Genomic DNA, 17519 nt, shown 5'->3' with positions numbered 1-17519 from the left:
GGATGGAACTATCAGATATGTCATATTTCCATCACTGTTTCCTTGAAGCTGTTTTAATGACATCATCATGTTGGGTCCCCTTCTTCTATTATATTTTAAGGACATGAGTGGAAAATTAGTACCATAAAGGAATGCTGTTTATTTTAATTAATTGGTTCCCGTCATTATCTGTAACTTCTTTGTAGAAGAACAGTTTCGTATTTCAGTTGTTGTTTACGTCATATCTGCCTTGTGCAATTAAAGACAAACAGAAACACATATTTCATTCATATGTTCCACTGTTCTATGCTAATAAATGGCTCCTTTCTTCATAAGATATTTGTGTTATATTAAACTATTAGGCTTATTCTATCTCAGTGTCCAAAAATGAACACAAAAAGACAGTTAAATTATGAATCACAATTAATCATCAATTAAAATTCCATGATAGTGACAGCCCTGACTACAAGTTGGGGCAACAGCGGCTGCAGAGATTAGAACTGCTTGTTTTTTGTTTTGTTTTTCCAGGAAGTCTTTGATAAAGATTGTTTTTAATGAAACAACATCAAGAGAGTTACAGTCCATCTTCACATGAGACCGATCCAAATAAAAACTGTTAACAGGATTTCTTTGGGCTATTTAATTAGAACATGCCGTGGCCTGGTAATATACCTCACATCTGACCATGGGTCTTGTGTTTTTTGGTGGTAAAACTGCCATCAACAGGTGAAATGCATTGATTAATTTCTATTTCCGCTCTCAACATTTTTAAGCATGACCAGATTTGTATTTTGGATCATTTCATTGGAGGAGTGAGACAATTATGGTCAGGTGACTCTGTCTACCAATCACTGACCGCCTATGCTGCAGCTCTGAAATGTTCCTCTTCACAACAGACAAAGACAAAGTATGTTTTTTATATGGAGCACCATATGATACTCAGCACTATCCTCTGAGGAGTATTTCCACATTGAAGGTCACACAGAAAGAAGCAGCAGGGCCGCAGCAAAAAAGGTTGTGAGTTGGAGTTTCTGCTTGTGCCAGTGTAGGTTTTTTCTTTGAGTGCTCCAATTTCCTCCAACAGACCAGAAATATGCAGGTTGGCAGGAACTGGAGACTAAATTGTGTTGGTGTGACTGTGAATTTGAAATATTGTCCTTCTCTGTGTGTCAGCCCTGTGATTGACTGGTAGCCTGCACGGATAGACTCCGCCCCCTCACGACCCTCTATATATAAGAGTGTATATTAGATGGGTGGAGCATGAAGACACTGTAACAGGTGACTCTGTAATAATGTACCTGTTTCTGCCCGAGTCCCGGAATCCTTTGGCAAATGGGTTGCGGTCGATCTTTAGTCTGGTGATCTGCGGAAAGAAAAATGTTGAAAGGGTTACATTTATTTTTAAGCTTAAAATGTACATTCAATGACTTTTGCAAAATACGATAAGAGATAAGATGAAGAGATAATAAAAAAAAGGAACTTTCTTGAAGACAATAGCCTCCCTGTGGTTAAAAGAAATTAAGACTGAGAGTCAGTTGTTAAAAATGCGACTCAATTTGATCATTTCTGCAGAAAAAATTACAAGGATTTTTAAAGAAATTTTACATTTGTGGAGGACTGTTTCAACTTTCATTCATTCTTGCAATTGCAAAGCTTGATTTTCTTGTTTTATTTAACTGTATTTTACTCAGTTTTATAGACTCAAACTACCCACTTTATGTTTTAAGGCTTTTTATATAACTTTCTTACTTTATATTTTTGTTGATTTGAATTCATCTTTCAGGTTATCTTCCCTAATCTGACAGTTAAATGGTTATTTATTAGCTAAACTGTGGTACAACCTCCTCTCTGTCAGCTTGTCTTATTGCTGTGATCCCTGCTCTTGCTTTTATTTTTCTTTGCTTTGCAATTGACTCAATGACATTGTAAATGAGGGTGAACCTTGCTGATATCTAGAGTATAAATAAAGGTTGAATGAATGAAAATATGAAAAAAGGGTTTTCCTGTGAGGACAGACTGAGAGCTGCACACCTGCTGGTTCTGGTAGGCGGTGACAGTGGTGAAGACGGTCTCCGGGAAGCTGAAGGTCTTCACTCCCTCCCCGCTGGGCACCGCCTTGTTTGGAGACAGATCACTGCTGAAGTCCTTCCTGATGACGTGAACACGAGGCTGATACTTGTGCATGGAGTGGAGGATGATCTGAAAAGAGAGGGTCAATATTTCTTCTGTCAATCATCCAGCTGGTATGAAGTCTGGAAAAAAGGTTTCGGAAAGGGTTTGGTTGTTTGGTGGGTTCACAAAGTGAATCTGTGTGTGATCGGTGCTTCAAAATGTCCTCTCTGCAAACATGCAACACACATTTTCTTCAGAACATCAATTAGCTGCACTGATTCTCCATCAGAGCAACGTGACATTAAGAGGAAACTGAGTTCACCACGCAGTGACGCTTGCTTGAGGATTATTTCACAGCAGAGGTGGCGGCATCAGACGGTGTCGGCCCCAGCTTCGCCTCGGGGCCTCGGTCTGCTCTTGATTAATCTGAGAGTGAGAAAACCTCCCCAGAGCCAAACAGCCGCGACCCCCTCGCTCTGCTACAACACAGAGGGTCATTTCCAACCAGGGCCGCGGGGGGGGGAACACCTCTGAATATCAAAAACATTACATTCAGTGTTCCAGACCTCAAAGTCACACACCCAGGCACTCACTCTCTCACACACACACACACACACACACACACACACACACACACACACACACACACACACACACACACACACACACACACACACACACACACACACACACACACACACACACACACACAGTTTGAATCATGGGCTGCTGCATGGAGACAAAAAAAACCTCTAATCTTTCTTTAAAAATCACCGTCGTTGTTGTTTAACATTAATTTCTGTGTTTGGGCATGCACTGCCCAGAGATCACCTGTCAATCAAACTGAGTGGGCGGACCTGTGATGTCTATTTACTCTGAAGATGTTGCACAATTTGTATCCCCAATTATATCGTCCTGTCTGCGTGTCTCTGCATCAGTTTTACCTTCTCATTTTGTGGGTTGTTTTCATTTCCTTAACTTGGTGAAACAGCATTTTGAAAATAGAAATGAAAGGATTAAAGAAGCCCATCGGAAGTAAAAGTATGTGAGTTACATGAACAAAATAATACTTGAAGTATGAAAAGTAAAAGTATGCACTGTGCAGAAAATGCTCCATGTCAGTTTTTTGTTTTTGTTTTTATAATGATCATTTATGGTACTTTTAAATGAATATTCCTGCTGCATTAATGTGCTGTTAATTAGGTTGTTGCTTGTCTTTATGTACTATTGGGTAGTTTAATCAGAAGTATTGGAACATATTCTGGAAGTTCTTCATAAATATATTTTCTGTTCTGTAAGAACCACGTCTCTCTAGGAAGTCAACAAACCCAGGAAAACAATGCAAATCCAAGTAGGTTTTCAAGTCTATCTTAGAATTTTCTCAGACCATAGAGGAGCATCTAATTCTTCAGTTTATCAGAAAAAAAATCTCATTAAAAATCACCACATTTGGACATACATGGTTTTTACTGGACAGGAAGGGTATGAAAAAGTGTAATCTTAAAAGTAAACAGTAACTAAAGCTGTCAAACAAATGCAGTAAATGGAGTAAAAAGCACAATATTTGCTCTGAGATGTAGTGGAGTGGAAGTATAAAGTTGCATAAAATGGAAATACTTGAGTTAAGTACTTTAGTACAGCACTTGAGTAAGTTCTACCACTGAATGAGACACACCTCACTTCCTGCATATCAGATGATTTTTGCTAGAAGACAACAAGTATTAAAAGAGCAAATAGGTAATATTTTATGAAATGCACGTACAGGCTTAATCATGTTTGAGAATTAGAGATTCTAAAAGAGGCACACAGTTCTGCCTTCGAGGCTCTCTTCAGCCCGAGGTGACGTCCAGTCACAAGTCGACATGCTGAGCTCAGAACAAACGACTCGGGGAGCAGCCAGAGGACATTAGCTGACAGTTGTTCACGCTCAAATGCAATTAGCTTAATAAGAGATGTTTTCATTTTCATGCCAGGTAATGACGTCCTTTAAGTCCTCTTTGAAAATCTTCTGGACGTTCACACAAGAGACTCCAACACATGCATGTAACAGATGTTGTGTGCAGCTCCACAAAGGGAAATCCAATAGGTTTTGTTTGTGAAGTACATTTTGGCCTGAACTGATTTTTAAACGTAGTTAAAAACAATTTAATGACCATAAAAATTTTTTTTCATCAAAGCAATGAATTACACGGACTGCAGCTGAACTCCTGTGATATAGGCTATAAAAGAACATACTGTTACAGTACAGTTACAGAGAACAATGGGGACTCTCAATGTGGGTCATTAGCAGTAAGTATTGATCACAACACACTACGATACTGCTGTCATGTGAAAAAGTTGCATCTCTAAAAGGTCACTATTTAAACTATTTTTGAAGAAAACCAGACAAATGTTTAAAGCATACGAGGCAGGACTATTTTCTGAACGATCTCACACGGCAGCATTGATACATTATAATGCAACGCATCATTAACGACGGAGAACAAAAGAGAAGCAACAAAAAAGAAAAAAATGTCTTGGCTCATCCAGCCTGCTTCAGAGTTTTATTAGGTTTTTCCCAGAGACCAGCGAGACGGGAAATAGACGACAGAGCAGAGTGACAGCATGAGGCGGATCTGCAGCCACGAGGCCGAAGCCTGAGGGTAATGAGTACGTTCAGGGAGGCGTAACAGAAAGCTTTAAAGTGCTGGTAGCTTACAGTATGATGTCCTCTCTGTACAAATGACACAAAAAGGCTGGACGGACAGTTTTGACCACAATGTTATTAGAACTTAAAATCTACAAAAGCAAACATTGGTGTAATGAAAGCACGGTCTAGTATTTTTTTTATGTATGAGGCAAAACACAATGACTTAGCATAACTATGTAAAAATGTATAAAATAAACTTTTTATATGCTTTTTTCATTATTTTTTATTGCTTAATCTATGAGGAGGAATCACTGATGGAGTATAACTACCTACTGTACTTAAGAGAGCTTTTAGGCTACTTTAAACACACTTCCCACACTTTCTTGTCTACACTGCAGAGGAAACATGATTTACTTTATTCCACAACATTTCTTTGGCAGCTGAAGTGATAATAGTTTAATATTTAACATATGCAACACAATATCAGATTTTAAACTACCCAACAGATTAATTACATAAAATAATTAACTTACAAGCAGCTACATATAAATTAATTTTTAAAAACAATGCACCATTAATTTGTGCAATACTTTAATTTTTTGTAAATTATTTTTTGAGTTAAGGATCTGGAAATGGCTTCTATTGCTGACCAAAATGGAAATAATCCATTATGCTTAGTTGGGTTTTGCAGAGTTGCAGAATTAGTAAGAGTTTAAAAAAAAAAAAAATCAACCATAAAATCAATCATAATCAGTAATGTAGAATAGTTTATGAGCTGATAATGTGTTTGTGTGTAAAGCTGAATAATCAGAAAAAAGAAAGGTTACTATAGTAACATATACAACATTTCCAAGTGAAAGTGGAGTATTGGTATTCAAAGGGATTTAATTGACACACTGATACTATCTCAAAGTTCCTTTAACCAGTAAACATTAACAGAGGATAAATCCAAGACATTATCATCTGCCATGACAGATGCTTCAATTACAACAGTTTTTAACTAATAAAAAAAGTCACTTGTGTTCTTTTTTAATGATGAGTGTTTATGTGCCACAAACGCAGTCAACAGTTTAACCTGCAAAATCATCTTAAACCCACAAACTAGTGGAGACACTGTTTGACGATGTGCTGCCTGCAACATATTAAATATTGTTATTTCTCACAGACCCTGCTTCTGTTGTGCACTGCGATGTCTAATGATTTATGACATATACGGTGTCTGTTTCTGATGAGGCAGACATTTTTGTAACACCACAAGTCAGGAGGATGAGCTAGAAGTGGTGAGGTTTCCCCACACAGGAAGTTCTAGAGTTAGTTTCCTTTGGCCACTAAATCTCACTCCAGGGCAACAAAGCCCTTAAAACTGAGCAGCGGAAGAGGAAATACAGCCTCCCCTGACTCATACGTTGTAACTTTTGTCATCACTGAGCTGATGTGATCATCCGCAGAGCCGTGACGGAGCAGGAACCTGCCGGCACCATGCAGAGCACTGCACAAAACTAGAGGCAGCCATTTTGTCGCAGAACTGGAAATGTCTGTCATGGCAGCGTCATTTCACAGCTTTTCTGATCATCACATCACCTGCATCGGGCAGTGGTGCGCTTAGAGGAGGAAATTATTTCTAGAAGTTCCTGAGGTTCTTTTGAAAAGTATCTCAGACTACAGCAATCAAAGCAGCCTCCTTTAAAATAGTTTGACTGTCAGGAGGTATCGTACCATCTTCCCAAATGAAATTGATGCTCTGAGTAGTTTCACATATTTTGTAGGGGATATTTTATTCAGTAAAGGAAGCTCAGTGTTATGGGTTACCATCTTTCATGACTTTAAATGCTAAACGCTGCACGGAAATGTTTTTTTTTTTTTTTTGTAAATATCACGTGAGATCAAATATTTAGTAACACTCAAATGTAAATTCAGTGTGTTCACAGCATTACCTGAGAGTTTTAATCCAGTATAATTGGAATCAGTAATAAAACTACTGAGCCGAAGAGCCGAAATGTGTTTCGAGATTCGTTTTAGGGCTGCATTAATCAATTTCTGGTCACTTGGAGGCAGAAGAGAGTGAAAATATAGCAAAAAAGTTAATCAAATACATCCACCATATTGTAGGGTTTTAAGGTTGTTCTGGGTAACATGTTACCAAATGATTGCATATATAAATCCAATATGCACTTCCCTTTTGCTCTGTTTTGGTCTCCAACTCCTGACAGAAAAAAACATGGTCTTTCACTTGCTAACGCTGACAATATTTTCCACTGTAAGTGTTTATCAGAGCTTTTTTTTTTTACCTGGGAATTGACAACGGTTTTGGCTGCAGTGCTGCTACACAAGTAACTTATATGGTCATTTTTGTATTATCCATTTTAATATTTTGCTGAGTATCCTGCAGGACTAAACGTGAGAGGCCATTCAAAGCTAATAGCCGTCACCTAATTTTGTCCCTTCCCCAGAAACCTATTTCTAACTTTTGAAAAGTATGAAGTGCAAATAAGGGACTCACTTCAACTAGCTGCCCATTTGCTGATCATACATAAGGACGGCTGTAAATCAAACAAATTGTGGTCTAACTTGTTGCATTACAGTTAAATATTTCACCTAGGAAACCCACATTACAAACTTAAAGCAGCCAAGAACCAATAAGAGACTTACTTTAGCTCACCACCTCTGTTACTGACTGGATACAGGCAAGGCAGTAAATCACAATGATTGTGGTCAGACTTAGAATTTAACTCAGTGGTGTGGCAGCTGGAGCGTACTACAAATCAAATCCAATCATTAAGTGCCTTTAACAAAACCGTTTTATTACAAAATGCTTTACGGTGCCATGAAGGAAATTAAAATTATATATTAAAACAAGGGCTCTGCTTCAAATCCCAGACTTCTAATATTTTTTTCCGGGTTAATCCTCAAAAACCTAAATAATATTCAGTCATAGCGGACCATCTTCAAAAGGAAAGCGTGTGTGTGTGGGAGGGCAGTTTGTGGCCGAGCAGACAGAAAATCAATTCTGAACAGGTCCCATGGCTCTGTGAGTCATGACAGCATGAAGTCCATGAAGAACCGTGTCAACTTTCCCTTCAAGCTAACGCATCACAAACATTACAATCCAAGAAGTGTCGCACAGCTCTGAGTGTGCACTCATTTCTGCAGCACCATTAACAGACGGGAAGCTTAAAACACAAAAATGAAAGTAATGAATCACAGCTTGAACACTGAAATCCAAATTATTTCAGCAAAAACAGATCACTGGGTTTTTGTACTGGTGGAAGTAAAAATGATTTATGTTTCTTTCTATTCTGTGTGTGTCGCGAACATATGCAGAATATGTACCTATATAGAATGCAGCTGTGTGTAGTACCCAGCTCCCTTGAGGACAGTAAAATACAATCTATCCTATATTTATTTCAGGAAGACACGATAGTGAGCACTATATTAAACTCTGACATTTGATTGGTCCGTGGGCCCTTAACATGATTTCACCAGTTGAAAAAAGTGACTTGAGAGCTGCATTAAATCCCACAATCACCATTACAACATATGAAACTTTAAACTCATTGATCTGCTGAAGTCATCATTTAACCTCTAGTTGTTTTGTCAGTGAAAAAAAATCCCTCATATCTTGTGCTGCCTTTAGGTGATGTAAGATATCAGAACTAATTGTGCAACGCAGGAAGAGGAAATATATGGACTTATTCATAATACAAATCCGAACAGATTTATTTTTATCAAGCAGTCTTTTGCTATTAGTATGTTATGCTAAGATGTTTTAAATGCAAATGAGCCTTGCACAATTATTGAGGGAGCAAACCGAGAGTAGCATAAATTAGTGTGGAGTTACAAGTTACTTCTGTTACAAAACAAAGTGTAAATTATCACCATTGTTACCAAATCATGGGAAGGTTTAGTATATTCCTGTCATTCAACTTTAGTTCCTCAAACTACCTAAACATAGCATACTCAGCAGTGTTTAGAGGGTTACGTTTGAGATAGATTACAGATTGATAGTTGTGATAAATTGTGTGACTATTTTAATTAATTCACCAAAGTAATTTAAGTTACTGTCAAGTTCTTCAGTATAACTTAATTAAGATTGAAATGTTTTGATTTTAAAACTCAACCCTTAAAACAAACAACATGTAGCTCACAACTGACTGCAGTGAAGGAAAAATGTTCCCTGAACCTCAAACATTCAGGTCGACTACATGCTGAGTGGTGATACAACTATCAACAGGGCTGGGTGCTGTTCCCAGGTTTTTGACAGTGGGTTCCTGAATGACTCCTTAAATATTCATCCTCTGCAACAACATGGTGAACCTCCTTGATGTGGCTTCCTATAGCAATGGACATTAATTTGATTGGGAGACAAGAGGCGGCACAAATTCAAACAAAAGAACCAATCAGAGACTCAAAATTAGAGTTCATACTGCCAAATGAATGGAGTCTGTCTGAACGTAGACGTAAGGTGAAAAGATTCAAAGCAACCGAGTCCATATTATATTCTACACATAAGCGTTGTTGAAAAGAATATATTTACATGTAACCCCTTTGTAATCACCAAAGTTTTTAGTAGTAATTGTATTTTAACAACAATTTTTTTTCTCAGTAACTGTAACCAATTACAGCTACATTTATTTTGCAATTTAATTACATGTAACTAATTACTCCCCAAAACTGGCCTTGAGTCACATCGACTCAAATACAGTTGCAGTATGTTAAAGCACTGAGCAGCAGATATGCTGTAAAGATAAAAAGAACAGACTTACGTGTCCCTGGTCGTCCAGCTCGTTGTTGGTGAGCTTGAGCTTGTCAAAGCTGACCACCTGCCTCATCCAGGTGTCTCCTGAGGCCAGAGAGTCCGGATGGATGTAGACCCGCGGAGGCACTGGGGAGTCTGCGTTTCCCGCCACCATCCACTTGGAGCTGTGGTACACATACCTGGAAGACAAGACGGGAAAACTACCATCAGCACCAGAACATGAGGTGCAACATCTAGACATGAGAAGAACATGAATGCAAACAAAGGAAGGTCACACGCCAATGGTAATGTGAAAAACGTCACTCGACTGAGGTAATCAGAGGAACTACCTAATGTAAGTAGGTCGAAGAGATGGTGTCATCATCTTTCATCCAGAAGAATGGGGTTTGAGTTTGGGAGGTAACTGTGTGTGTGTTTTTTTTCCTAACCCTAACGACATTGTTTTCCACATGGTTTTGTTTTCCTAAAACACGTGATATTGATATGCTTTTCTCTAGTGGACAGGCGTATGTAATACATGCAGTGAGGTGGTACCAGGTTGTCCATATACCAAGTTTTGAATAAATGGTAAATTCACCACAATTTAACACAGGAGGAGAATGGGATGTCATGCTTCAAACTCAAATTTGTAATATTAAAAAAGATATGTATATATATAAAATGTTGTTCACATTTTCAATTCTTTTTGACTTTTAACATGATCAATTTGCAGGAAATCAGGCTCAACTGTTTCTCTATTCCCAATATACTGAAGGAAAATGGTGCAGACTTTAATTTGAGTTATTTTAAATGTTAATGCAGACAGGACAAGCATCCTACAAATGTCATCCTTCAGAAATGTTGTTATCTTCCTGTTCTGCAGGCTTCTCTGGGATTTCTTGTGGTTTCAAGTGCATTTGTTAATCATGTTTTTGTTCCACAGAAAGGATTAATATTCCCTCATCACTTCACTGTTTTCAAAACTCATGTGAGGTTACTCCAGGGTTGAGCGGGTTATTATAAAGCCTGTTTGGATTTCAAAAAGTCTGCAGTGCCTCTGATTTTTTTTTTTTCCCACTACGCTGGAAAACAAACTCCAAACACTCATCCGCGTTGCCACAACACCGGCTGTTAAAACTCATCTGTTGTTTCTTCATTGTGCTTGAAATTTCTAACAAGCGCGACATAAAATATTCCATGTGCAGTCACACGCTCGGCTGCATAGTTTCAATTAAGCACAGCCATAATATTTGATGATGTTGTGTGTGAGTTCGGATACAACAGGGCGTCCCACCCATTAAACAGCAGGGAGGGAGAGAAAGAAAGAAAGAAAGAAAGAAAGAAAGAAAGAAAGAAAGAAAGAAAGAAAGAAAGAAAGAAAGAAAGAAAGAAAGAAAGAAAGAAAGAAAGAAAGAAAGAAAGAAAGAAAGAAAGAAATAGAGAAAGAAAGAACAACAGAAAGAAAGAAAGAAAGAAAGAAAGAAAGAAAGAAAGAAAGAAAGAAAGAAAGAAAGAAAGAAAGAAAGAAAGAAAGAAAGAAAGAAAGAAAGAAAGAAAGAAAGAAAGAAAGAAAGAAAGAAAGAAAGCATGCAAGAAAGGGGGGAACAAAGAAGGAAAAGAAATGCATGGAAATAGAAAGAGAAGGACAAACATCACAAGACATAAAGAGAAAACTAGTGAAAGAATGTCAGTAGACTGAGAGGTAAAAAAAAAAAAAGGTAAAATGAAAGAGGAAGAGGAGACACTGGGCGAGCGAGGCTGAGGGTAAGTGGAGGAGAGAGAGCCCGGCACAGCTGTTTGCCTTTAGTTCTGGCCCTGCGCTCAGTTGAAAGTGTTTTATCTGCAGCGTCTCTGCCAAAGTCATCACTCACTCCTGAAACATGGACAAAACTCTCATTTGGTCCTTTTGTTATTGCCTGGAAGGGCTGCACCAGCCCATTTTACAAATACTCATTCATATACAAGAAAGAAAAAAAACACACTTTAGAGCATTTCTAAAGCATATCGGGGGCATTTTTGGGAATCATGGCAAACGCCGCTATTTGAGCTAAAGTCAGCTTGGTGAACACCAGAATAGCAAGTTTCTGGCATTACATTAGTAAATACATTTACTTTATTTGACTATTCGGATTCACTGAATGGTCCAATAGGCATAAAAGGTGTTTAGGCCTCAAACTCCTCAGAGGAATCAGGTCTCACACTCTCCATTGATTTTCCCAGTCAGATTGGGCTCGCTGTGGTTCGTATGGACATTAGACAGAAAAGGAAACTCAGCTAAACATTAATCAGTGAAATTAAACAAAATACAAAACCAAAATTTGGCTTTGTTGGTGTCGAGATGTTGCCTGTCACTTTAAAACCATTTAATGTTGCCTCAGCTTATCTCCAGTGGCTTCTCATGAGCAGTATATGACAGTTGGACAGTTATGATTCATCATTACTTAGCATCATCACTGACAGGTGTAGATTTTTGCATCAATGAAAATGTATAACATTGTAATGTAAGACTCACAATGTGTCATGCAGGACTCATCTACCTTCAGCCATCTTCACTGATGGCCATTTTATTCATACTTGTGCATTACTTGTATCCTTTTTTGCCACACAATATCTTACAGGTAAATGTTGTACCCCTAAAGAGGTTTAGGATGTTGGACTAGTTAAAACCTTTTCAATTTATGTAATTAGAGGTTTTATAGAGTGGTTTGGACTGGAGGCCCGCACCAGAAACAAACTGGAGGCTACATCTGCAAATGGTCTGTGTTAACAAGCTAATGTTTAATGCAGTCCCCAACCACACAACTAAAAGTTTCTATTGATATTTCATTCTTTCTCTGTCCTACTTCTTGTACTACAAACTTGTAATCATCACAGGAATGCAGTTTTCAACAGATCTTTATGATTGAGTTCTGCACAGATAGCAACAACCACATAGTGACATACCGAATTGTGTTTTTCACTCACCATTATCTGAGTTTTGGACAGATATTCTGTGATATATTTTTGTTTGGTTGTTTGTGCAAATAAAGACAGACAATAAGCTTTGAGAAATAACTCAATCACCCATACATTACATTACATTTCATTTAGTTGACGCTTTTATCCAAAGCAACTTACAATAAGTATTGGAAGTTGATGAATATATAGTAACAGTCTGCTGTCTCAACTCAGTCATGGTGGGAGTTATATGAGATGTCCACTTCCTTCTACTTTATCTTTCCATAGGTGTGCTTTTTAATACGACATTGCGGCTGCTTCTGCTCATGCTGAGTTAATTTCAAACGACCTGGAAATAAGAAACACACACTTCCTGTGTACGAGGTAAACGTGACCAGACAGCAAGTCTTAAATCTGGCAGAAATTATGTTTTTGCTACTTATGGGAAGCAGAAGCAAGTTGTGAACATAACACTTACGTACCATCATGTTTTAAGTTGATATGACAAAGTGTTTGTCATAAGTTGCTTATTTACACATCATTCATTTGTTGTAGTATCCCTGGCTGCTTGGCAAAGTCCAATATCACTTTCTTTTAGCTTCGCTTTTGGTGTCCTCCAACTCTTAAAGGAAATATGTGGCTCTTTAGATTTTTAAATGCTTCACAGTTTTTACCAGATTGTCTCTAACTGTATGTCTTTGTTAATTGGTGCTGAGCAGGTAGATTGCAAAGTTTAGAGAGCTTTTTTTGATGAAAACAGGTGCCTGCTGTGGCTGATTATGAAACTATAAGAGCAGCGAGGGTAAACTAGAGCTGTAAAGTTAAAGCTGGATCACTAAGCTAGGAGCTCAAAGTCACGACAGAGCTGAGTCAGGAAGGAGCAGCAGATAGCTTCTAATTACACTATAACACTGTTTTCATATTAATATTTGATACACTGTCATAAAGGTATCCATTAGAGCCATTTTGAATTGAAGGAAAAGGCTAGTTAAGTCAAGCCAAGTCAGTTTTATGAAGCCCAACATCACAAATCCACTTCAAATGGCTTTACAATATCCACAGCTTACAACACCTTCTATTTATGGAAAAAAAAAAAAAAAATCCTAAAGTTGTATTGAAAATTGTCATTTATTAAAACTAAAATGTCTTTGCTTACTGTTAAATGCTGATACATGGGTCAATTAACTGCAAAAAGGAGCACATAACCATGTTTTACTATATCTAATACCAAGCACAACCCTCCACACACAGCCCTGACTTTTAACCTTAACACACACACACACACACACACACATTCTCACACACACATGCATACAGACCCACATAGGATGCCCGGTGTTTCTGTAATTTCCTGTTTGGACTGCTGTTTAGGGTTATGCTCGGCGTAGCAGGGAAAGTGTTAAGGAACTAGGAAACTTTAGCCCCAAACAGGACTGGAAATCTGATTAGTCCCTCGCTTTCATCTTCCATAAATCTGCCATCTGGCACCGGCACGATCAATAAAGACTGGACTTTATGTGACACTCTTACTGGACAGATGGGGGGGGGGGGGTCTTTCTGCCTTCGCAGCCAACACCAAACTATACAGCTGACAAAACTGAGCAGCAATGCACGCTCTAATTCTCTCTTTATTTCTTTCTCACACATGCACACACACACACACACACACACACACATACATTTGCACACACACACAGGGACAAACACCCGACAGAGTGTGTGTGTGTGTGTGTGTGTGTGTGTGTGTGTGTGTGTGTGTGTGTGTGTGTGTGTGTGTGTGTGTGTGTGTGTGTGTGTGTGTGTGTGTGTTTTCCCAGCTCATCACACATACACTCTGCACACAGGCTTGCATGCACATAAAAACACACATTTACATGCTTGCAGAGCCCGGCTGTATATTGGGTTACTGTACTGGCAGAGTAAATATTGCGATTGAATTACCTTTCAGGGTTGTTGGTGTGTGTGTTCTGAGCTTGTAAGATAAGACCAACAGCTTTGTGTGAGCATATGTGTGTGTGCTTTAATTTCTAGACTTATAAGGACCAAATGTCCCCACATAGATGGATATTTTGCTGATAATCTCTCCAACAGAGAGCCAGTTTCAGAATGTTTAAATATTAGAATGACATTTGGTTAAAGTTGAGCTAAATTTGTTTTGGGGATTTTAGTTCGGGTTAAGATAGGGTGAGAGGATGATTATAGTCAAAGATTGTCCTCATAAGATGTGTGCGTCTCATTTATCCCTTTAAGAAAATATTTATTTTAGTTGATACATGTGTGTGTGAATAAAACTCTTTTTCTATCCTCACAAGTACCAAATATTCTCACAGATATCGTTTTAAAAGAAAAAGTTGGAACTAGGATTAGAGCAGGTTTAGATCAATTTATATTAAGAACTTGAGTTGTGGAAACGATCTGATTAGAGTTCAGGGTCGGGGAATGGATGACTACCCTCACAAATTTAACAGAGTCCTCGGATATGTTTTTATGTTTAATGCTCAATTATAGTGTTATTAATTGTGGGTGGGTATCCAGGTATATCTGTTCTTAAAAAGACCATACATTCATAGAAATACACACAACAGAATTCCAAATATGAAATTGATTTAAACTTGTTTCAAATATTCATTGGATTAAGGTTAGAATTAGGATTAGGTTTACATAAGGGTATTACTATAGAGTTAACAATTTGGGTTTGAATGATCATAAGGTTGGGGAACAGTGATCGGAGGAATAATTATAATTAATGGCTGTCCACATAAGTGTTTTAACAAAAATGCCTTTGGTTGTTTTTGTGTCATTTATCCCATAAACGTGTATTTATAATTGTAAATGGGTACCTACAAGCATGTGTGTCTCTTTCTATAGGCTACTTAAGACCAAATGTCCTCCCAAAGATGGAATAATGATGTCATGTTGACAGTCTTCACTCACACTTGGGGTCACTTTTAGACTAGAGTTGGGTTTTCTAGTAGTAAATTTTGATTTAAGATTTAATTTGCTCTGGTAAAAAGTTAATGGAGGGTGAACAACTTGGGTTTAGGATTCAGATGATGTGCAGAGTATACAGTTAGGGGAACCAGTACATTCAATGGTTGTCCTCTCAAATGTAGTAACACAGATGCCTTTAGGTATTTTGTATGTCATAAAAAAACATTACTTTTTATCAATCCTCACATCTACATCATGTTTCATGATAGGTGAAGATTTCTTCTTTTAAAATTAACAACTTTGGTTTAGAGATAACATAGGGATACGTTTATAGGTTAGGGAAACCATGATTGTCCACGAGTATAGCGATGGTATTGCCTGAAAATGTGTGTGCAGTTTATCTCTGCAGAATGTATATTATACTAACTTGTGAACTTCCTCACAGAAATCAGAAAATGTCAGGTCAGACTCAGGATTATGTTTAGTTTAGCTAAAAGTGTGGCTTTGAGGCTTGAATCGGATCAGTGGAAGGGTTTGGGAACAGACTGAGTTCAGTTAGTAGGTGTTTCATCCAGTTTAATGTTTCTAAATGCGTGGGGGTACCTGTGTGTGTGTGTGTGTGTGTGTGTGTGTGTGTGTGTGTGTGTGTGTGTGTGTGTGTGTGTGTGTGTGTGTGTGTGTGTGTGTGTGTGTGTGTGTGTGTGTGTGTGTGTGTGTGTGTTAGAGCAGCGCTGCAACATCTGTCACACACTCGGAGGAATGAGGTATGTTTGAGGAGCCAGACAGCCCCCACGCTCAGCGGCTCGAGCTCGGAGCGAACCGAGCGACTGTCCACATAAAAGAACTATAATATATGGAGATTTAATGAGGCCAGTACCAATGAGATGTTCCTAAAGAGGGGCAGGAAGCCCAAGTAAAGCAAACCCATTCCAAAAAAGACCATATTTCCAGACCCCAAAACTCCCCAGGACTGTGAGACACAGCAGTGACAGCTCCCAGCTCAGTTTGCAAAGCCCCGCAGTAAATTCCCCAGCCAGGAAGAAAATCCTATTTAATTTTACAAGATTTTCTGGCCCCTAAAACTCCTCCATGATGTCTTGGTTCGCTGCTGGGAGAGCAAGGAGAGGCAGCAGGGCAGAACGCCTGCTGTACGCTCGGGTGCACAAACTTTACGTTAATAAACAAAGATATGAAACAAAGTAAGTTCAAATCAAATGCATTTGTTTTCATGCAGACTCCGTTATAAATAAATCTGACTCGACACGAGGGGGGACCTTCTCACTGGTAGATGTTTTGTTTTGCAGAGGATGTGGGGGTAATATCTGTGGCACAATCAGGGTCTGATCGAATATTCGGTCTCACATAGCAACACGCTGACACAAAACTAACTCCCTGCAATCATCTTTTATGTCATTGAACTTTGTGCTTTAAAATATGCTGAGCAGCTGCAGGCAGGCCTTCACAGCACTGCATATACTTGATACATCACTGACACACACACACACACACACACACACACACACACACACACACACACACACACACACACACACACACACACACACACACACACACACACACACACACACACACCACAAGTGAACCTGTTACACAACTGTACGCAACAAAGTCTATCATGTTCTTTTTCTCCCTGAAATAAAATCCACACTGAAAGTCAAATCCATATTTTTTTATTTAGGAATTATTTCATTATTATTATTAATATTTTTTACAAATACAATAGAAGATTGTGACTTTTAGATTTAAAAAATAAATATATTATGTTTTTTAGTTAAAAACATCTTATTACTAAACTATTGATTTAGCTATTGTTATGTGTTGAACAAGTTGTTGATCAAATGTAGAAGGTTCTGTTTCTTTTATATTTAGAATTTTGCTCATATGGTGACAGTTTTCAGTGATGCAAAGTATCTTAAATTTGTACTTGAGTAATTAGTCTGCTGATGTTTAATACATTTCTCCTATAGTCAACAAATCTCGTATTAATCCTCTGCGGCGGGCTGTTTTTGAAAGCTATTAAAAGTCCATTGTTAAACTAAAGGACTATTTATTCTCATATGATTACTGTCTTCTAAAAGTAGGAAATTACTAAGCCTTTTTATAATTCTAAATAATTCTTTTGGAGATTTATGTCTTTAGTAGGACCCAGTGGACAGACAGACTGACAAACAGGAT

General features: G+C 38.1%; 1 protein-coding gene across 1 annotated transcript in view; it reads right to left on the bottom strand.

Moving 5' to 3' along the window:
* The window catches only part of tbx15 (T-box transcription factor 15), a 40839-nt gene that overhangs the window by 10311 nt on the left and 13009 nt on the right, over positions 1-17519 (bottom strand). The window contains exons 4-6 of the mRNA XM_069713394.1: positions 9484-9655; positions 2011-2178; positions 1278-1342 (exon numbers count right to left, since the gene is read on the bottom strand). Coding sequence (XP_069569495.1) covers positions 1278-1342; positions 2011-2178; positions 9484-9655 — 405 coding nt within the window. The remainder of the gene's footprint in view (positions 1-1277; positions 1343-2010; positions 2179-9483; positions 9656-17519) is intronic.

The sequence above is a fragment of the Brachyistius frenatus genome, unplaced genomic scaffold (genome assembly GCF_029030835.1).
Source record: "Brachyistius frenatus isolate BFR_SWC_R1_liver_20210118 unplaced genomic scaffold, ASM2903083v1 Contig_118, whole genome shotgun sequence".
Classification (NCBI taxonomy): Eukaryota; Metazoa; Chordata; class Actinopteri; family Embiotocidae; genus Brachyistius; species Brachyistius frenatus.
Note: the sequence above shows the minus strand (reverse complement) of the source record. Positions and strands in the feature narration are given on the sequence as shown.